This window comes from Pundamilia nyererei, unplaced genomic scaffold (genome assembly GCF_000239375.1).
Source record: "Pundamilia nyererei isolate P.nyererei 1_Seehausen unplaced genomic scaffold, PunNye1.0 scaffold00014, whole genome shotgun sequence".
Lineage (NCBI taxonomy): Eukaryota > Metazoa > Chordata > Actinopteri > Cichliformes > Cichlidae > Pundamilia > Pundamilia nyererei.
The window spans coordinates 4263604-4286554 of NW_005187415.1; the positions used below are offsets into that span (position 1 = coordinate 4263604).

At 40.0% G+C, this 22951-nt stretch overlaps 1 protein-coding gene across 6 annotated transcripts; it reads left to right on the forward strand.

The window, feature by feature from the left end:
- Positions 1–93: 93 nt before the first annotated feature.
- Positions 94–22124, forward strand: pphln1 (periphilin 1). Of its 6 annotated transcripts, none has more exons than XM_005725220.1 (11): positions 94–151; positions 2269–2333; positions 2658–2873; positions 3399–3460; positions 6128–6244; positions 7903–8081; positions 8672–8758; positions 9837–9872; positions 10720–10775; positions 15029–15166; positions 21351–22124. In XM_005725220.1, coding segments are annotated over exons 1-11 (1230 nt in total). In that variant the 5' UTR covers positions 94–150; the 3' UTR covers positions 21624–22124. The 6 variants fall into 6 exon arrangements, with proteins under 6 accessions (XP_005725277.1, XP_005725278.1, XP_005725279.1 ...); XM_005725221.1 differs by having other exon boundaries at positions 7903–8075; XM_005725222.1 differs by lacking the exon at positions 9837–9872.
- Positions 22125–22951: the final 827 nt, after the last annotated feature.

The window sequence follows — 22951 nt, forward strand, 5'->3', positions numbered from 1 at the left end:
AATATGGTGTGTAATTTTATTTACACGGAGCAGTTGTTCAGCAAACGGGAAAAAACGCCGTATATTGTGCGTCGCACGTTGATGACGTCAACAACGTAAATAACGACCGTAACTACCGGGAGAAGCTAAGCTAACTGGGCGACAGAGGAAAGTAAGCTCGGTTTGTTATTTTTCAGTTAAATTATTTACCTCTATAGTTTATGTAGATGAAGCCGCAATCTGACGTACATATCAAAGGATTTTGTTGGTGGCCTTAACGATATATTAACTTACTACACAAGCGTGCTGGTGTTTGGTGCATGCATTGAAGCTAGCTAGTTAGCCGTGATAGCAGCCTGGTTTACATCGCAATCAGTTGTAAATTTATCACAAACAGTAGTGATGATTTGTTAATGATAGTGTTTAGTTGCCATCAAGCTGATGGCTATGTTGACTAAGTTACTGCGGATCAAATGTACTTTAACATGTCACGTTAGGTCAGTCTTCTTCTTTTGGCTGCTCCCTTTGGGGGTCTCTACAGTGAATCATCTGCCTTCATCTTACTTTATCATTAGCATTCTTCCTCCACGTCCTCCTCAACTACATTCATGAATCTTCTCTGTGGTCTTCTTCTTTTACTCCCACCTGGCAGCTCCATTTTCCACATCCTTTGTCCAATATATCCACTATCCTTCCTCTGTACATGTCCAAAAATCTCTGCCTTGCCTCTAACTTTGAGAGCTATCCCTCTGATGTACTCATTTCTAATCCTGTCCATCCTGGTTACTCCCAATGAAGATCCTAACACTTTCAACTCTGTCACCTTCAGCTCAGTCTCTTGTCTTTTTGTCAATGCCCCCATCTCCAAACCACACATGACATCAGTTCTCACGACCATCTCTTTTCACTCTTGCTGCTGTTCTTCTATCACAAATCACCCCTGACATTCAACTCCACCCACTCCAACCTGCATGCACTCTCTTTTTCACCTCCACGTTAGGTCATACAACCTGCACAAAGTAATCTCAGCCTCCTCACTTGCATTTCACGCCGTGCCCTGTCTTGTCTTTGATGTTTTCTGCTGATGTCTGCTCTGAAGTCTTAACACTTTATATGAACTTTCTTTACAGATTGTTTTGAAGATCTTACGTTTCGAGAAGCCCAAAAAGCAAAAAAAAAAATTTTTTAATAAATAAAACAAACAAAAAAGTAAGTTATTAACAAACAATAGACACTAAACACTAACATACTAGAGAACACTGATGTGATACTAGTTTAGGGAGATCATATCAGAATCAGATCAGAATTGTGTTTATTGGCCAAGTATATGTGCAGACATATGCAAAGAATTTGGTTCTGGTAGATGGAGGCTCTCAAGCACTTCAATGTAAATCATAAACACACACACACACACACACACACACACACACACACACACGTGTCTATATATATACATTACACATGCATACAAATACATACACAAAGCTGTGTAAACCAACTATAAATAACCAATCTAAACTTATATACATAGAATACAGAAATGAAGTGGAATGAATACTACAGAATGTACATAAGGTGCAGTTGCAGTCTGGCAGTGGGAGCAGTGTGACAGGTCAACTGTTTAGAAGGGAGATGGCGAGGGGAAAGAAACTGTTCCTATGTCGGGTGGTCCTGGTCTGGAAGCTTCTGTACCGTCTGCCCGAGGGCAGCAGATCAAAAAGTCTGTGTCCAGGGTGTGAGGGGTCTGTGATGATTTTCCCTGCACGTTTCCTGGTTCTTGAGAGGTACAGATCCTGGATGGAGGACAGGGGGGCGCCAATGACCCTTTCTGCTGCCCGTACAGTCCTGTCCTGTTTAGTGGCTGCACCATACCAGACTGTGATGGAGGAGCACAGGACAGACTCAATGACCGCAGTGTAGAACTGGATCAGCAGCTCCTGTGCAATCTGTGCATATGTAGAACCTCTACCAATATTCAAAACATTTTATGTATTAGACAAGTTCTTTTTGCAAAAGCTGCTTTTGTGTTGAAGCCTGCACATGTGTGAGGCTAAAAAGGTGCTTCACTTCAGACAGTTTCAGATGAAACATTAGGAAACCACAAGATTCAAGGCATCTAAATAGAACAATGTCATCTGTGTTGGCCCTCAATTTCACGTCAGATGGCTTCTGAGAAAAAGTTCTATTTAATACTTTATTAATATTGCAGCTCGAAGAAGCTAGTCCGACCACACTTGAACAGAGACAGTGCTAGTGATAACAGTATGTTTCACTCTTTGCCCGTTTCAGTGACTTACAGGCGAGAAAGGAGTATACGGGAGGTGTATGATGAGCGCTTTTTAACAGACAGGCCGGTGAGCTCCTCTTTATCACTGCATCCCATTTAATAATTCCCACATGCAAATTATGCCTTATTACTTTTCTTTATTTAGCCCTTGACAATTGCTGATTTTTAATTTTAATTATTTTTATTTTTTTGTGGATGGAGAGTGAATAATAAAATAACACCAGGAATCTTTTTAAAGATTTAATTTCAAGTTGCCATAAGCTCTGGCTCAGACTTTTCTTTCACAAAATCTGAGCAAGAATAAAAAAAAAAAACATATATAATTTTTTAAAAAGGTATATGTGTGTGTGTGTGTGTGTGTGTGTGTGTGTGTGTGTGTGTGTGTGTATAGGGTCCATACCCACGGGCGGCTGGAGGGGTTGAGCGACGAGGCCCCTTTGGGAGGCCAGAAGATGACTACAGCCGTGGTGGCTATGATTATGAAGGAGGTCCCCGCTTTTACCCAAATGGAGGCGGACCCCGGGGTTACCATGAAGATCAGAGAGGTTACCATGGAGATGGCCCTCATTTCCCTGCTGAACGCAGAGCCATTCCACCTTCAAGGAGGGTAAGAGGGGTTTTTTTTGGTATGTTTTAATCAAATAGGTGAACTACATATTTTCAGTCAAAAGCAAGCAACCTTTTTCAAAGTCTCTACAGTTTAGATATTTCCCATAATATTGTAAGTTTAAGGAGCCAATCCAAGGACAAAGTAGTTAACAATATAATTTAAGATAATTTGAAACGTATATGTACTATAGGCATCTATTGAACTCTTCTTCTTAGACTTTTAAATTCCCTTTATAGGGATTGTGCGCTTTAATTTTTCTGCTTTTCCCCCCTATATTACTCTTTAGAGTTTGTGTTTACATTTGAGTTCTAAAATTGTAAATGTATCTATCCGTCATTTCAGCTAGTTTGTCATTTGTCACTTATCAGTGGGTTATGTATGCAAAATTAAATACAATGCTTTTTGTCATTTTACACTATTTTTAACCAGATACTGAGTTTTTTCTGTCTTAAGAGATAACAAATAATATAGAAGTGGCGAATAAGAATGATTTTTTTTCTTCACATTTTCTTTGTCGTGTAGGAGGACTATCCTTACAGAGTACCCAGGGATGACTCCCACACAGCGCGGCCTTTGGAGTTTGGGTAAACTGTTTGTCTTAAGATTTGTTTTAATATTAGCCTTATCAGCCACATTCTGTATGCATACAGTATTCCATCCATCTTCTTCTGCTTAATCTTATCAGGGTCGCAGTGGGGCTGGAGAATATCTCAGTTAACATAGGGCGAGACAGGATACACACTGGACAGGTCGCCGATCTGACACAGTGCTAACACAGAGAGAGACAGACAACCATTCGCACTCACATTCACAGCTATGGGCAATTTAGAGACACCAGTTAACGTAGCCCCACTAATGTGTTCTTGGACTGTGGAAGGAAGCCAGAGTACTCGGCTTCCTCCCACACACAAACACGGGGAGAGCATGCAAATTCCACACAGAAAGGCCCGGCCAGATGGTGGATTTAGACTGTTGCTTATTAAAATGTTTTCATTTTGGACAGCAGGGGACAGTCTTGTTCTATTCACTTGATGTTATAAGGAAGTCATTTGTGTTTAGTTTCTCTGGTTGGACTTGGGGGGGATTTAGGGGGGGGGGGGGGGTGTTTGTAATGTTTGTGTACATACCAGCAATCACGAGTCGTGGTCTGTTTCTGACCCATATTGGCCTGTCTTACTTCATTTCCTTTTCTTGTGGTCTCTGCTGAGCTCTCCAGACTCTTAGTTTACACAACTGTTGGTCTAGCAATGTTGGCTAAACAGTGTCTATATTTAGGCTAAACACTAGGTTTGCAGACATTTAGGTGACAAGTTTACAATATTCTCTCAAAATACTGGTTCAATTCAGTGTGATTTTTGTCTGTTAATAGACAAAGGCAGCACAAATTAGCTGTAAATAACATTAACAAATATGAGTCAAAATTAATTTTACCTGTGTGTAATGCTGATGTGTGATAATAGCACATTAAATAGTACTAGGTAGCCTATTTGAACATTATTAAGAATATTTTAATATCGGGGTACAATTAGTGCGCTAAAGTTTAGTAAAACCCTCAATGTTGCATTTGCATTGTGCATGTTTCATTATTAAAAACGACAATAAGGTTTGCCAGTTATATCTGTGCTCCTTTGCTATTGCCAAAATAAAAAATATATATGCGGTTCATGTTACCTAACTGATGAGTCTGCAGTGTTATGACTTTAACAACAAAGAGCGGAGGTAACTTGCATGTCTATGTTACAATTTGTTCACTTTGTGAAAAGTTGAAGGATTAGCTTTAATTAGTTTAATCCTCCCTGACACTGAGATGTGGTAAGAGACCTGTAGGTATTATGTCGTCACACATGGGTGCATTTTGAAAATGCGCTGTTTGTACAGTAGCAAAATTTATGAACAGTACTTGGGTATAAAGTGTACTCACTGGATAGACCAATCTAGGCAGGCAGAGAGAGAAGAGGGGAAGGTTGAGAGTGATTTTGTTTTCATAGCTGCGTCGGATGCATGGTTGTTTAAGTTGTCTAAAATTCTTGACAAAAGCACAAAACATGTTTTTTCCCCATTTTAGGGTTTTGTTATTGCAAAGCAAATATCCTGTATTGCACAGGATGAGCACGCAAAGCGCTTTATATAACATGTCTCATTCATCCATTCATACCCAGTCATGCAAACATTTTTGTCTGAGGTAAACTGTGTTCTATCTAACATTCACACACATTCATACTCGGATCAGTGCATCAGTGAGCAACTTGGGGTTAGTATCTTGCCCAAGGATATTTGGCATGCAGACTGGGGCAGACAGAGACCAAACCACCAGACTTCCAACCTGCTCTATCTCCTGGACTAAAGCCACCCTTAATACTCCTTCTAGTGTAGCCTTAGACCATTTGGATGTTAATTCTGTTTCCTGTCATGTTTTAGATACACAATATATCTCCTTAATAGTTCGTTACACAACTGATACTAAGAAAAATGCTGCCCTTTATCTTTAGCCAGAAAGCATGTGTCCAGTCAACCTGTTTGAAGTAAGGCTTGGATTTGTGGCTGTTGAAAGAGCTCTGTCTCATGTGGTCACTTAGCAGATGTGAATTCCTTTTTGGAGATTTGTGCTTCAGTGAGAAATTCACTTTGTGGCTACGCCGTAACTGTGTCATACACCCTTCTGAACCGTAGCCTGACATGCACCTCCCTAGAAATGTACACATTGGGGTTGATCTGCTCAATACCATTGATTTCTCCTATACATCTCCAGCTACTGTTTTGCTGCAGCTTTTTTAATTGAATATATCAGCGAGAGTAACAACCATCACCTCATTATAGGTAATAACAATCATAGCGTCAATTAAGTACTCACAAATGTCAGTACATTTCTGAAGAGAGATTGCAGGATGGAGATGAGGAATGTTCAAAGAAGTGGAAAATCTTGAGGGACAAACATGTTTGCTCCACTGAAAAATAAAACTGACCACAACAAAGACTGAAGAACCAGGAGGGGAAAAAGTCCTACCATTTTATTTGGGTTTTTTTCATGGTTGACACCACATATAAAACACAGAGACAACACACTATCACATAATGTTCAGCACACAAGCATAGATGCCAGCAACACCGCCAGCCACTTACAGAGGTTATGTTATAGGCTCTACAAAATTTCCCCAAAGAAATCTAAATAAACACAATGTACTACACTGTGTGCTTATCTGCAAACACTAACTTGTGTGTGCGTCTCTTTTATTTTTTGTTAATCCCCTCAGTGCCCGTGCACCACCTCCTCATAGCGTTAGAGGCCAAGGCATCTATCCAGCACCCAGAGCGCTCCCAGAGAGTGGGGAAGACACACTAGTACAGGCCATACTAAACCTGGACAGAGGGTAAGAGTGAATTCCTGTTAATGACTTTGTATGGCAGACCATGTCAAGCCAATAAAGAAATGTCTTAATTTATTATATATAGCACCTACATTTTTAACCTCGTAAGGCCCGAACTCTTTCATGCATTTTTAATTTCTCTTTGTTATTTGGGCTGATTGGGACCTGATGAATGTAAAAACAAATAATTACCAGATTTTTTTATTTTTATTTTTACCTGATTTTTGTGTCTGAGGAAAATGAGGTCCGCATATGAGGACATTCGTTTTAAATTTTGATAGAACTGTGGCAGTATAATGTCCTCGTAAGTATATATCAGGCCCTGTAGAGCAAAACTAATCAGCGTTTGCCAAGGGTATTTTGGTCTAGACAACCCAAAAATGTGATGTCCACATATGTGGACGCCAGGTCCTAGGAGGTTAAAGCACCTGTCATAAAAACAAAAAAGCACAGTTGTATTTTAGATATCAGTCAACTTGTTTAAAACTGAAAATTCCTACATCATTTGAGGTATTAAACTAAATTTACACTTGTTTATACCCAAGTTTTAACACACTGGACTTCTCTAGGAAACCAGGCATAACATTTAAACACTTAAACTTTAATGTTCAGGAATGCAAGTAACTAACTTGGCATCTTGTTTTTTTTAAAAAGTAAAAAAAATAATGTGGGTTTACTATGTAAATTAGAAAATTAATACATAAAAACAATTATATTTTAGCATTAAAAATATAATTTGATTAAAGAGCTTGCACATAGCGGTTGATTATCTATTATAGAACGTAAAAATGATTTTGTTACTTACCACAATATAGGGCAGCTGTGGCATAAACCTTATATTGAGTGATTGTTTAATTAATTTGTTAAGCACTAAATATAACACACACACAGCCCTTGTTTTTCTTGCTTTGTGACCTCAGCCACTTTCCTGTTGACTCTATTGTCTTAATTAATGCTCATACTGTAAATGATGGTCCTCATTAGGATAAAAAAAAAAAGGAAGTTAAAGCAAGGTGCACTGTCCCTCACTTTCTGGGTCAGGTCCACCCCCGTCTCATCATATCTGGTTTCAGAACAGCAAGATGCTCATGGTGAAAACTCACTTTGAAGCGTCAAACATTACTAACCTAAATGGGTGGTTACATCCTGCCTGAGGTGCCACCATCGTCTGACTGTGCAGCTGTTTCGTTGCAGATAGGTGAAGTTACAGCCAGAGAGGGAGTGTTTGATTAGCAACAACAGCTACTGTGATCTTTGAATGAAAATGTTTGGGATGCACATTTTAAAATATTAAAGGGAACAATAGTGTTCAAGTCAAAAGGGCAGTTTTTGCGGTCTTTTGGGGAAATTATGGTTTTAAAAAGCCTCTCCACAAATAACTCTGCAAACGGATATGGGTAGCATAAATAAAACATAAAACAGGAATTTGTTGCACACAGCAGAATGACCTTACAGTGCTAGGTGGCAGCATTGTTCTGTGTTGGTACATAAATGAGTGAGAGAGGTGGACCCGTCATTGGGCCGATGTAAATTGCTGCTATTAGATTGCAATCAGGAATAACTTTAACCTCAGATAATTCACAAAAAAGAAAAAGAAAAAGCTATCAATGTTTGGACCTTTCAGATTTTGGCAGGGCTCACATTTCCCCTGTTTTCCCCAGGGAGGACAGAGACCACTACAGGAGAAAGGCAGCCCCGTTTCCTCCCCCCAGAGATCGTTCTCCCGTGCGGCGAGAGGTGGCCCGCTCCCCGCACAGCCGCTCTGGCTCCAGCGTCAGCAGCAGAGGATACTCACCGGACAGAGCCAAGAGCCTTCCTTTCCCCTCACAGCAAGGCAAGAGTATGTAGAAATCTTAGATTCCCGCCCCCTGATGCAGTATGCAGTGCTTTTACTGGCATCACAATATTGATAAGAGTTTAAAACTCCAAAGCAAATCACCATAACATGTGGAATTAACTTAATAAGTCGGTAACACAGATTAATACAATAGAAATTCAATAAAGTGGCACAGCATTAATAAATACTAAAGTATAAAGGTAATTAGTTCTGGTCTTAACAATCCAGCTGATGGAACAAATTATGTAACAGCACTGCTAAAATGGAGTGGAAAGTGTAGTCACTGCTTCCACTGACAAGTTCTACTCATAAGCCATTTGTTGCCTTAACTCAGGAAGAGGAGACAGCCTCTGAGTAAACATCGTTCATTTGGAAAGCTAAATTTTATACTAACTATCCAGAGCACAAAAGTAAATAAGGTAATCTGTGTATGCCTGTAGGCCCTGATTCAAGGTCATGTTTTAAGTTCAGCTCCTAAAATGTGCATTGTTCTGAAATGGATTATATATTTTTTTTCTTCCATCCTTCATTTCTTATTTTACTGTTATTCACTGTCTGTCCATGGCTGTTAACCTGGCTGACCGGCTTTTCAGGTGTGGATGGTCCAGAGGGTCACACGGGTGTTTCTGAGCACCTCTGGGGGGCACTCTTTCCTCAACAGAGTGGACATGACACTTTGGGTCTGTACATTGAGCTATGTAAATAAGCTTAGACTTGGGTGACAGTAAGCTGGGTTGTTGTTCCTTTCTTGCATCCTTGTCATTTTGTGTTCTGTCTTGAGAAGGATGCAGGAACAGAAGACTTCAGGCTTTTTAAATTTCAGTGACTTGAGAGCCGACCCGCCTCTCAAAAGAAAAAGTATTTTACAAAGGAAACTTTTTGACACAGACATTTTTTTTCACCCAGGTCTTTTGTAAGTTATATCATGAAAGTAGTTTCTGAATTAGAGTTTAGTACAGACTGCTGTATTGTGGTAAATGAAATTTCCACTACCCGAGGTACATTAGCACTTTTCATGGTTCCTGCACTTTTATAAAGTAATGTTAAAAATGATTTAAAATGTCAGAGGTGTTCCGATTGAACACATTTTCATCACAGATATATTATTTAGTGTTATATTACACTTTAATGACTACAAATACATCTTGTCTGGAAATACATTTGATAAGATGACTGTGTGGGAACAGTGAATTTTACAGCTTATCTAGAAAGTGGCTGAATAATGTAAGAGCATCATGGATTGCTCTTTGTTTTTTCAGTCCCACCCTCTCACTTGGAATGTTATGGAAAACCAAGTCCACATAATAGATTTCCTGTAAGACCACCAAAAATTATTAAATAACTGTACTGTAAAATGCACAAGTGCTAAAGTATCTCCGTGTGCGGTGCATGTTCTTTATTCATTCTTGTCTCTAATCCCTCAAATTCCCCTGTTTCCACCAGTGTTTGTTTTTCTTTTGGGGGGAGGTTGGTTTTGTTTCTTTTGAGGTCCACTGCCATCTTCAACGCCGGTCATTTTTCTTTTAAATTTCCATTTGATTGGCGCTTTTTCACTCACGAAGTGAGTGCTTAGCAGTTTTCATGGCTAACATGGCAAAATGTTGCCATCTGAATGCATGATTTGAACGGGTTTTAAGAGTAAATATTTTTAGGGAAGCATTAGAGTAGTCGTATGCTCCATAGGTTGCTTTTAGATAAGAAAACCCCACCAATTGTGATGTACTTGGCCGGTGACCTTACGGTTTGGTCTTCCAACAGGGTATGAAGAGACTTATTCTCAGAGCAGGATGTTCGGTAAGTACAGTTCAGTATAGCTGTCTAAGACTGGATAGACTACGTCTTGTTTGATGAGTTAATAGACAAATTAGCCACTTCTCCTGGATTATATTTCAAAATGTATAGCCATGCATTCCTTTGTTTGTTCAGTGGTAATGAATTAAAAAGTAAGATGAGATGACATGCAGAGGATTTGTTTCAGATATATTGAAAAGTTACAGTTGTCAAACCTAATCTATTCACAGTCTGCGTAACCTGAGAGAGACAGAGAGGGTTTCTAATGTCTCCAGCAGCCAGCTTTGCTCTCCGTTCTGTCTGCCACTTTGTCAGGCCTCATAAAGATGCCACCAGGTCGTGTGCGCAAGTAGAGGGGAGAGGGTATAGGATGTCTGATGGATATTCCTGAAGCCAAAGCTGCCACTCCGGAGTGTTTTTTGTTTCATTTCTAGGTGCTTGAAGTTTGTTAGTAGAGTTGATTACAAGGCTTTGGACAGCGTAGTGTTTTTCTTATAGAAGGAAAGTCAGTAGAGGAAGAAACTCCTCCTCCAGTGACTGGAGAGGAGCCGTGCATTCAGCCAATGAGATTCAGAGCACCGTTGTGTTTCTTGATTGTTCCAGGCCTTCTAGTATAGGTACCTCACTGGATCCTGGAACCAGACTTCCAACACATTTACAAGGCTGCGATCTCCATAAGCACCCCCATACTTACTTTCCAGACCGACTTGCTTGTCTTCTTTCAGTTGAATTTCTGCTTCCCTCGTCGTTTCACCTTTTTCTCATTTCTTATTTTGTTATTCCAAATATCTTTTTTTACTCTAACTTCAGTCTTACTGTGTTTTTTTTTCTTACTTTTCAATTTCTATAGACAAAATTCCTGGCCTGTCAAGAGAGGGATCACCACAGAGTGCAACATCTGTCAAGGTACTGTTTTTCTTGAGGTTTTCATGAAGGATCAAAAACATTAAAGGATTTTTCTAAATTGTGTTTTTTTTTAGTTTTTTTTTAAAATATATTGTAAGTACAGCAGTGGAGTCTCAGATGTTCTGTGCTTTATTTTGTTTGCATACCATGGTGTCTGCCTATGTCACTGTACAGCAGGATACATCTGGAAGTCCTTAAATTCCATCCTCCTAATAAGTGTTGAGTCCCATCAAAGTATGTTAATGGGTTTTAAAGTGGTCCTCATGCAGGGCATAAAAGCCATCGGGCCTCCACTTTGTTTAACTTTGTTGTAAGCGGACTTCAGTTACAAGAATTTGTAATGATACGGGGGAAAGGGCTCAGGTGTCGACAAAAAAAACAACTTTTTGTGTCAAATGTGGATATTTCTTGATTGTTTTGCTGATAATGTTTTGTTTTGCTGATGTCATCCATCTCCAACTATGCAGAGGAGTGTAAATACAATCAGTTGTGATTAGGCGCAGTACATGTGGCTGTGGCCACCCAGAAGTGTAGAGGAGAAATCAGTAGCCCGGGTCACAACTTTATCACAAGATCGTAACCACAGAGTCATAAGAAGTGCCTGTGTAACTCTGGGATGTATTTACACTGTTTATAACGAACAATAGTTTACTTTTACTTTTAAAGAGCACGTCTAACTGCGTTTGGCAGGCCCTCAGTTTCCTTTTGATGACGCAGGGAATGGGTCTCGTGATTGTGACAAATTAATATGGGGCATCGGGCTCACAGGGAATCGGTATTTATCAAGATTCAGGTCAACACCTTGTGTGTGTTTGCATGCTCTGGCAACTTAAAAAGGTTTTGCTATTATAGCTGATTGTGTGAGGGTTAAAAATACTTTGTACCAATGTAATGACATTACCTCTTCTAAATGGAGTCTCTGTATGCATGTATGCCAGCAACTGTTTATCTGGATGTCAAAATGATCCCATAATCAAGTTGTTGTTGTTTTTAGGTAAAATAGAAACATTTCTTTTTTTTAAATATCACAGTTTTAGTCATGGCCCTTAAATATACACAAAATAAAGTAATTGGGTTAAGTGATATATATCCATATCAGATATTTGACACCTCAGCAAGCTCTGCTCTGAAAACCTTTTAACAACAATAATCTTTTCCCTAATATGAAACAGGAAATAATTAAACGATCAAGGACCTGTGCAGTGCACGAAGCTGTTATCACTGCCCTATTTATTATTCAGTCAGCACAGTTAAAAGTTCCACAGTTTTACTGTCTAGACACGCTACAACCATTCAGTTGACTAATGTATGTTATTAGCCTAATGTTCCCGTTTTCTACACACAAACACAGCTTTAAAGAGTTATTAGGACTAAAAAAGTCAAAATAAAGAGCTTGGCAAATGTTAATACCGTTAACCTTCAGTTATCCAGCTCATATTCATCCACTTATTTTTCCCCAAGTATGGTGGACTAAATTGCTCACCGTTTTGTTCCTCTCCTCACACCAACAATAGTGTATCTGAAGTGATCTGTTAACCCCTCAGCAGCTCTGGGTTCATCTACCTTTTATGTGCAGCTTAAGATACATGTATGTAGTTTTTACCAAAGGGCGCACAGAGTTCAGCTGTTTGGAAGAAAGATGATTTCTTTTATGTTTTGTTATGTTTCAGAATGTTAAGAGTCAGTATTGCAGCGGATCTCATCCTGCTGTGACTCTACGTTGTTGCTTTCCTGCCTTCACACATCAAAAAGGGGCCGTGCACAATGTACACAAATGATGCATTTACTTTCTGTGATAAATATTTAGTGATTGCTCACTCTGAAAAAAAATTATTTTTATCAAGTTCACTGCTTTGAAAATGACAAACTTAAACTTTATTGCTGACAAGCGTTTATGGCTTGTACATGTGAAGAATTTAGACATAAATTCACCTTGACATTTAAGTGCCATTTCAAGTGCTGGACACACTTGATTCAGATGGCAAAGCCAACCATTACAGGCAAGGAGGGCTCGATTTTTTTGTACAAATTCCCAGTGGAGGCAATGTCGTCACGTGAGCTGAGTAACAAATAACCAGACAGTCACCCTCGGGTTTATACACGAGAAATTACAAGATGCAGCATATAAACAAAGTTCTTTCTTCTCCTTCTAATGATCATTTTTGTCAGAACCACCTACCACCACCAAATCAACTGCTGTGATGAAAGTTACTCAGCGCCCCACCCCTCCACACACACATACATGCACACTGGTGCTTCTGCTGCTGTGTTTGATCTAGCCTGTGGTGCATTGTTGTGTGTTCTCGGGGCACAAACCCATAACCTTGGCCAAGATGAAAGGCCTGTGCTGTGCCCCCAGTAAAGCTTTGCACTAATGGTCCTGGTCACTGCCTGCTGTGGGGATTCAACAAACACATAGGCTTTCTGGAGCCATCCCAGACAGGAGACACCAAAGACGGGACCTAAAGAGCACCACCGGCTCTGGCTTCAAGGCAGGGTGGGCAGGGAGGTCATCGGCAGGTTTCATCTCAACACAACAAATTCCTGCTAGATAGAGTGTAATGGTTTACCAGTAAAGGGCACAGATCTGCTGAAGGAAGCAGGAAAAAGTAATACAAATGCTCAAAGCACTGTTGTAGAGTGGCATTCAGTCACTGTGATATTTTTAGGAATTCTAGCAGCATGCATTCAGGAATGGCAGTGTCATTGGGTTGGCCACTCCACTACTTTAACCTAACAAACAACTGAATATAGCTATGAGAGACTTAGGATGACTGGATGATCAGAGTATGAGCCAGCAGATGAGCGTGCTGCAGTGATCAGAAATGTCATAGCTCTTGAATTTTGGCCTCTAAAGTTTGATGAGTTTTTTAAAAAGTCACATGCAAAGAGATGTGTCACATGCAAAGTCAAGTCACATGCAAAAATAGACTGCAAAGAGCGAGATCCTGAGGAACTTTGTGATGCTTGCTCAAACTGTAAGCATTTTGAAGAACTAAGCTGTTACATCAGCGTGATGACGTCCAAACTATTACATAGAACAATATTAAGTCCAGTGCTGTTTCTCCATTTTACAGCCAAGAACAAAATTCAGTTCCACTTCTTTGTCAGAGTTTACCCATTCTGCTGAAACAATAATGTTTTGATTTATTACAGTTAACAGAAGATCTATTTTGAGCCTTATCTTGAGAGCAGAGCACGATTTCCAAGTTAGGCTATGCTTTGCGAGTTGAAATAAAGAGACTCAGACAAGGGATATTTTTCTGCTGAGGTGCAGTAGATGCGATCTTTCATACAAGTCCAAGCATATACACGGGACTTCTCCCAAGCATAGCTTCAGGGAGAGTATTGGAAGGAGGAATAATTGGATGATGCTTTGCACTGTGCTTTTTTTATTATTATTATTTTAGACCGCACTCGGCTTTGTGATGTACCATCTCCTGTAATTTCTTTCTAGTCATCTATGGATGAGGTATGACTTAGTTGCCATGGCCTGTTTCCCTTAATGTATGAGTGGACTTTAGTCATGGTTGGGCAGTTCTGCTCCTTGGCCTTCAAACTTTAATAGTATCAGGAAATGAGCAAAAGAAATTGACCACCCATCCAAGTCGGCCTCATTTCTTCCCTTAGATCTCTCTTGTGGCTTTCTCGGTAGTATTTATGGATGCCTTGGTTTCCAATTTGCCCATTAGATGCTTAATCATGGCTTGTCTGGCTGTGATTTCTTTGCTCTGAAGATTCTGTCTCAAACAGCTAAAATGTGAGTTTTATGGTTTTCCGTGTTATAGATTGGTTCTACTAAACTGCAGGGTTACTGCTTGGGTAGAAAAGCAACATTAATATTAAGCTAAGTTTTGATCTGTAACAAACATTTTAAAATATAGGCTCTAGCTATATTTCGTGCCTCAGGTATAGATTTCTATACTGCAAATTCTGTGTATATGTTGTTGTTTTTTCCACTGAGTCCACTCTGGCTTTTCAGCTTTACTGTATGCCTCATCAACCACGTCTCCTTCAAAGTTAAAGAGTCAGTAGGTCATGTCGTAGCACAGCATTGACTGTACATCCTTTACAATTCAATGTTGTTTGATTGCTGTAGTAGTATGCTTTTTAAAATATTGAATGGTTTTATGATTTCTTGGCATAAATGTTTCATGGCAGTGGTATATACTGTTAGGAATAACCATTCTGCTGCTTTCTTAGTTTTCCTTAAATATCCCTGCAGCTCACACCTTCCTGTTGTTTTCCTTTAGGAGGAAAACCCCCCTCCAGAAGGAGAAAAAGAAGAGCCACTGGTAGCTCCCGTCGTGGAAGAGAGCCAAAAATCTACAGACAATTTCCACGAGCGACGAGCCCTTGCCATCGCAGCCAAAGCCCAGGAGATAGAAAAGGTACTTTTTTCTAATACTTCAAATTTTCACATCATTGCGTTTTTCTGACCTGCCTTTCCACAAGTTCTCTGATTGGGGTGATACAGCATGTTGTCCACTAATCACAGGCCTCATTCTAAAACTCCTGCGTATTTTCCTTGGTCAAGACAAGTAATTTGCTCTTGATGGCAGGCTAGAACATTGCATGGCAGCTCTACCAGCAGTTATAGTGTGTGTGTTAATGAGTGAATGTGAAACACATTGTAAAGTACTTTGTAGAAACCTGTAGATAAGTGCAGGCTATTTACAGTTTTCTTGTGTTTCTAGCAAAGAATAAAAGTCAGATTTGGATTTATATCCTATATAGGATTTTAAATTGGTAATCACAGTGTATTCCAAGGATGTTTAAACAAATTTGAAGGTGTTCTGTTCTCAGTTGTTCTTTTTGGGAAGGAAAAATCACTGTATGCCCAAACCCTCTCATTAAAAACTACGAATTTGTCAGACTTTTCTATAAATGTCAACTTTGGCAATGCAGACCACATTCAGTACTCTTGGCACCACATTCCCATGCATATGGTGGCCTTGGGTTCTCTGACTCACATGTGGCATGCTTTACTGGATAGGCACTACTGAAACAGCCACCTATTATGTTCGTAACAGGCAGGAAATTAACTTTGCTGTCTTCCAGTCACAATGCTGAGTACCTACTGCTACCCCCTAAAAAACTTCACTGTTGCAGCCACATTTAGAGAAACGGTTAATTATTTAAAAAACGGGAGGCCGGTGTCTGTAGTTGCCAGCATTTTCCTGGTAGCTTCTCTTAATCTTCCATCCTGACTCACTGACTGCATAAACCGCTCATTATACAAAATATCTGCTTAATATCGCACACGGCTCAAGCATGGCCCCCTCGGCGTCTGACTCATCTTTGCAAATGCTCGCGCATGAAGCGGTCTGCACACCGGGGTTTAGAAACATTAGAATGATATACAGGGTACAGGGGACACGTAAATGAAGGAAGCAGCTAAGAACGGCTTATTCGCTGTAAAGAGCCGTGCATAAAATAAACCGAGAGGTCAACCGCTTAACAGAGCTTAAAAACACCCCAGGCTCGAGGTTCCAGCTCTGCTCTGTTACCTAATGAAGGCCATTCCTGCACCAGTGAGCACTGCTGGTGGTTTAACTGAGACCATTAAACCTGAGCTAGCTCTGCCCTGGAGCACAGACTGCGCCCTCACATTGAGCTGCAGCACAGAGCCTATAGGCTGTAACAGCATTACTGCTGACGCTGCAGCTTCACGCCTGTTTTATAGCCTGTCTGTGTCTTCTCTCATTTTTTTACAGCAAACTTTATAACGTCTGAGCTATGCGAGCATTATTTCATGTTTCCAGGTATTATGGAAAGTCATTTTAGAATGATTACAAAGACCCGTGTCAGCAATCTGTAGGTACTTTAATGCCATCATCAGTATTACTCATAATTCTCTGCTATCTTCTAATGTGGTGATTCAAATCTAGGTATACATGTATAATAAACAGTTTGAAATGAAAACGAAGAGGGGATAAAGTATTGCGTTTTCACAGGGATATGAGGTTTCAGTATTTCCTTTCAGGATTTGCGATTCGTAGATAACCATCAGTTTCTATTGACAGCTGCAGCTTTTTGTTTTCCCTGTGCCTTTCTCTGGCTTTTGTGATCTTCAGATCGTCCGTATGTGTAGGTCGTTTGCGATTTGGCAGCTCTTCTCCTCTTCCATGAGAGACTAAACTGTTTATCCCAGAGCTGAGGTCAGAAGATGAGTAATTGAATCAAGATTTTTTTTCTTCTCACATAAAAGAAGGATCATGGACTGAAATAGAAAAGGCTGTATTTTTAAAGCATCGCAGAGAATTGCTTTCACATGATGGTCTTTTACTCTCTGAGGTGGCAGACAAACCGAGCAGTCACTGGAAGCTGTATAAGCACTTGTCTGGTGACCAGTTTTAACGCCCCATTTTGCTCTGACCCACAGCTAAACATACTTAAGCTGTTCTTTCTTTCTTTTTTTGGCTCTGAAATAACAAAGTCACTTTCTCATGTGCTCTTTAAATTAGCAGCAGTATTCCTGTTGGTGTGGGCACTCGTGTTAAGCCATTTGACAAGTGTCAGCCAGATGTTTGGCTTTCTGCACCCAATCTGGTCTAGCCATCTCTTCTGTACACACAGCCACAAATGCACAGAATCCAGAAGCCCCTCAGAAGCTATCCAGGTCATAATCTAAACTTTGTTTGCGTGGCTAAGTGAAGTTGGTCTTCTTGACTTATAGTCTGAACCCCCTTTCTGGTTGTCAGAGTTGACTTTGGCCACAGGACAGACTAACCGGTTATAGTGAGTGACAAGGCATGAGAGGCAGTCAAGGGTATTATGTTTTGTTCCTCGTAGGCCCAGATTGCCGTACAAAGGGAGTTTTATTTCATTTGTTGAGGGATCTAAATGTATTTGACAGAAAGCCAGACACTTCCAGCCTCTTGAGGGCTTTTTACGTGCAAAGATGACAGAGCTGGACTGAGGTGCCAACTCTAATGTTTAAAATTTGTTCCGATTCTCTCATTTCTAAAGCCCAGCACGCTCAGGGGCGAGATTTGTAAAAAGGATTTGTCCTGCAGGGGTGAACAGCGAGCAAGATGCTCTTTTTCTCAAACAACCCCACCCAAAGTCGAGACGTGCTCCTTTCCTTCCTGGTTGGATAACGGGACGGATTGCAGGAAGAACTTTGTCAGCACATTGTTTTAAAAACAGCTCGCTCTGTATTCACAGAAGGTGTAGACCACTCACTGATTGGATCCTTCCTTCGAACGTTTGATAGGTCCACTCTGTTATCAGATGATGAAAAACCAAAAAGGCCATTGCTCTGTAACTACATTCATTGTGCTGGGGATGGTGGCTGTCGCAGGTCTCCTCTCTATACAGACTGCTTGGGCTATCAGTTGTGTAACATCTTCTGCTCAATTGTTTATTGTGCGTGAGGAATGTATAGAAATGCCCAGAGGAGACTGTGTTTTTGAATTTGTTTTGTAGTGTTCCCCACAAATCTCCTGTAAAATGATTTATTGAACATTTCCCATCAGCTGCTTTTGTAAACAAGAGACCTGGATAAGGTTGCATAAGCTGTTTGTACTGTAAATCCCTCAGTAGGTTTGTGTATAAAGCTTTAGAAATATCTGAATGGGGTTGGTAGGAAATATGATTTCCCAATGCTGTCCAATTAAAAATGAGTAATTATGTCAGCCTGAAAACACAACAGTTTTTAGAGCCAAGTAAAATCAAAGTTAACCACTGTTCTTTTCTAATTACAGGTATTGGTTTGTTATTACAGGTAATCTGTGTGTTTGAGTTGGCACTGCTCCCGTAGTCAATGTGAAATTAAGATAATCTAAATTAAGTGAAAGTAATTTAGTTGTTTCCTAGTTTACATCATTACTAAATCGCATTTTAGATCAGGTGTAACAAGCATGTCCTGTAGGCTGTGTTTTACTATTCAAGCAAATGTTAAAACAAGCTGCAACCAAGCTGACGTCTTTCAGCTAGCACACCTTCAATAGGAAAAGATTTATTGAGTAAATGCAAATTTATGCCTCTGTCAGTGCGCCCCAGGGTGGCTGTGGCTACATGTAGCTTGCCATCACCAGTGTGTGAATGGGTGGATGACTGGATGGGTAAAGCGCTTTGGGGTCCTTAGGGACTAGTAAAGCGCTATACAAATACAGACCATTTACCATTTTTAAGTTATCTGTAACAGTCTTGTGTATATCTGCTCTTGAGTCTGTGTTGGGAGACACAGCAAACCTCATCCTGGAGGAGTTGGTAATACCTGCAACCACTGTAAGTGCAGGTATCCCCTCACCTCATGCTTGGTTTTACCCTCCACGTTTAAAACCATTCGTCTTTTGGTGGTTGTATCATTTTTTACCCCTCTAGTGCACTGCTGGTTAATTTCATTAACACCAAAGTAGCTGACAATGATTAAGAGCCCCCTCTGCTACTTAACTGACCAGATCAATATCCCAGAAGTCTAAGTGACTTGATGCTATACTGATTAAAAAGTGCTCCTTTAATTTTTTTTTTATTTGAGCAGTGTATTACACCTCCGTTATTTGTCTTCTGCTGACTGTTCACTGTGGATGGCTCCTACGCAAAAATAGAAATGTTTCATTTTTCCTCCCATTTGTGCTCAAAGCATTGTCAGCAAGGGTTTGCAAAAACTCTCATAGTGAAATCAAACTTGGTGGAAAAGTACAAAAATAAAAACAGGCAAACTGGTTTGGCTCCGGTTTTCTTTCTTAAAAATTACTGATAATGATAGATAGTGCACTCACAGTGTCCTAGTTTAATGCATACTTTGGAAAGTTGCCATCTGTTGGAGAACAAGGACAATAACTGTGTTTGACAGGCGATCTCTATTTGTGAGCTTTTCTCCAAGCACACTTTCTGTTCTGGTGAAAAATCTATAAATAAGCCAGCGAGTTAGAAAGCCCCGCAGCACAGAAGCCACCGTTGGTATCTGGTGAATGAAACTCTCCCTTCCTCCCTAGCCTAATTTTACACACACAGGCGTGTGGGCATATGTATAAACACACATGTCCACTCGTAACCCTTGTCACTGGACATCTCCTTGTATGAGACTGGCACGTACAGTTGAAGCTTGATATACTAGGCAGCTGTATCTGTAGTTAGGCATGGAAGAGAGTTACATACAAATATATATGTAAAAAAGTATTTGAGTATACTGGCAAAAAATAGACCAACATATCATTTTGAGTCTGGAAAAACAACAAAATCAAATAAACCAAGGAGATGGAAAGAAATAGGAACCTAACAATTATTTCACTTGAACAGATTGTCTTGGTTGTTGTTTTTTTTCTTCCCTCCTATAGTTATACTTAATGTCACATACACCACATAACATCTAGCAAAGTTTATGTGGTCGTTACATTTCAACCTACCCCAACAAACTGTTGAATCAGCTCTCTCCCCCTGTGTTTTTAACCAGGGGTGTCAAAGATAGGGCCTAGGGGACAGAACCAGCTGAGCAAGACTCCAATCTGGCCCATAGATAGCCAAAATTGCCAAGGTATTAGACTTTTAAATGTATTTTTTAAATGTATTTTCATAGGTTTTAAAGATTTGGCTGCTGATAAAGACCTCCCCCATGGTCATTCATACTACACCGGGGTAAATAAGTAAAAGATTTATCATGCAAGTCATGATGTTGAGATAGCACTTCTTTTTCTTATGTTAGGGATTAAATGTGTAATTGGCCCACTTAAGATCAAAGGCTGTAGGTAGCTGTCGAAGTTTAAGCTTTCGACCGTCATGAAATAGTGTGGTAGAGATTAGAGAGCCACATCGAGTTTGTCAGAGGTTGTAGTTATTATGGCAAAAGTATAGACAAAGTGTTTATTTAGAAAGGGTATTTGTGTGTGATTTTTAAAATGCATCTTACGTCTCAAATGTATATACGTCCAAAAACTCAAGAAAATAAGAAATAAAAGCTGCCCTTGTGTTCCTGAATATTTTCCCTCCCTTACAAAATGTGAAATGGGCCCATAAATATTATCTTCAGTTGAGCGGAATGATATTTTCCCCTTCATTCTCAGCTCATTTAAAGGATCATGACTTAAAAGCAAATCTCTGTTTTGGTATTTTGCAAATCAAACCACTCTGTGTGGAAGCACAAGCTCCCTCCATTGTTTTGAGACATTATAGGCTCAGTGTGAAGTGGTGGCTCCCAAACTAGATTCCAGCACCTCCTCTTTGTCCCTCTAACACCTGTTACAAGCCTCCGAGCTACCACTGAAGTGCAGTTTTTACTGCGTCTTTGGGCTACCCTGTCCCATATCAAGTGCCCCTATTAAACTTGAGAGGAAGAGTGTTAATCTTTTGGCGCTGTATGAGGTGTGTTAGCACCAGAGTGATCAGCTTAGGCACAGTGACGCTGGAGTATTTACACCTAGGCGACAGGTAGAGCAGGAAGGAAACAACTCCCCATCCCCTCAATTAAGAGCTTTTCTCTCAAAGCTGTGCCTGGTAACACTTAACATAGCTAAATCTAAACTGAAAAAGGGTGGAAATGTCTGCTCAGTGGTTTTTGAAGGTAAAGTTTTCCTCTTGTTCGTCTCTCAGTATTATTTTATTTTATTTCATCTTTTTTCACTCGACCAGGTGTATCGTCAGGACTGCGAGACGTTCGGAATGGTGGTGAAGATGCTGGTGGCTAAAGATCCCAACTTGGAGAAGCAGCTGCAGGTTCCTCTCCGTGAAAACCTCGGGGAGATCCGTGAACGTTGCCTAGAGGACCTCAAACAATTCATCAGTGAGCTAGACGACGTCATCCGGCAGCCTGAAACTTCCACCTTTGACTCAACCACTCCCTCTACATCCCAGTCGGGTCATAAACTTTCAAAGACAGCAGTCAATCACAGCTCATCTTACTGACGCATCAGCCGGACGTGCTGCGTTAATGTGAGACAGAGGAGGAAGGCTTGACGGTTTGAAGTCCGGATGGTTCAGCAGCTCAAACCGAAACCATGGAGGTAAGCATGGAGAAAACAGGCCGCCGTGGAGAGAGGACATCCTTTGCAGGAATGACCAGTGTTATTTTTGAACGGACCATTTTTACCTTCAAGTTTTCTGTGGGAATTTATCAATCATAAAGAAAACGTTCTGTTAAGTTTTGTCAAAAGAAACACGTTCTTTATTTAAAATTATTCTCGTCTCACATTGTGAAAATGGTTAACAAGGGGTTTATTATTTAATCTTCTTTTTGATGAGAATATTTTGTGGAGAGCAGAGATTCAGTTCTCCAGCATGATGGGTTTTTGTAGTATTTTCAGCTATGTAAATTTTTCTTTTGTAGCAGATATTTGACTTGGTGCTGCTAAATTTACAACAGGTTGACATACTTGTATAAATTTGTACTGTAAAAAAACAAACAGTTAAATTCACTTTCTTTGTCTTGTCTTATTTTGCATTTGAGCCCTATTCTACATTCATCCAACAAACGTGATTTTTTTTTCATAATCCATTGACAAAAGTTTCATACCCGCGCGCTATGAGAGATCTAATCTCAAGACATTTTTAGGATCAGTTCACCGATGTCTCAATGAAAAAAGCATGCTTTAAAAAAACCCAACCTTTTTTGCAGCACGGATCGATTTTTACGGACCGGCCTTTAAGGTGTCGCGGATAAATACAACAAAATAAAACCAGTACCGGCACCAAAATAAAAAATTATCCATAACACACGGAAAAAGACAGAAACTGAGGTAATAATAAAAACAATAAATATTAACAATAAAAAGGAATAAAAACCATAAATTTCACACCTGAACCTCAACACTCGCCGCCCGATACCAAACGACTCACGGACCGGTACCAGTCCATGGCCTGGGGGTTGGGGATCGCTGCTCTGAAGTATTTGTAAATCATAATGGTGAATTTAACCTTAGGGATGAAAGATGTTTAAAAACTGTTGTTCATCCAATGGCCTCTGGAGTCTGTGAGTCAACATGTTTTCTATAGCTGTGGTCACAATCGCAAAGACTTCTGTTGCCATGTAAGTCAATGGGAAAACGGATGGCGACAGCTAAAGTGCTCATGTTCTTTGAAAGGTCAATTTTATTAAGACAAACTGCACCTCTAGTGTCTTATTAGTCGGCTAGTTGATACTTATTAATATGTTTATACAATGGAATTCATCCATACAATTTATAGACATAGCTTGCCTAGAAAGCTATAGCCTAGAAAGTTTGGCGGCTGTGTAT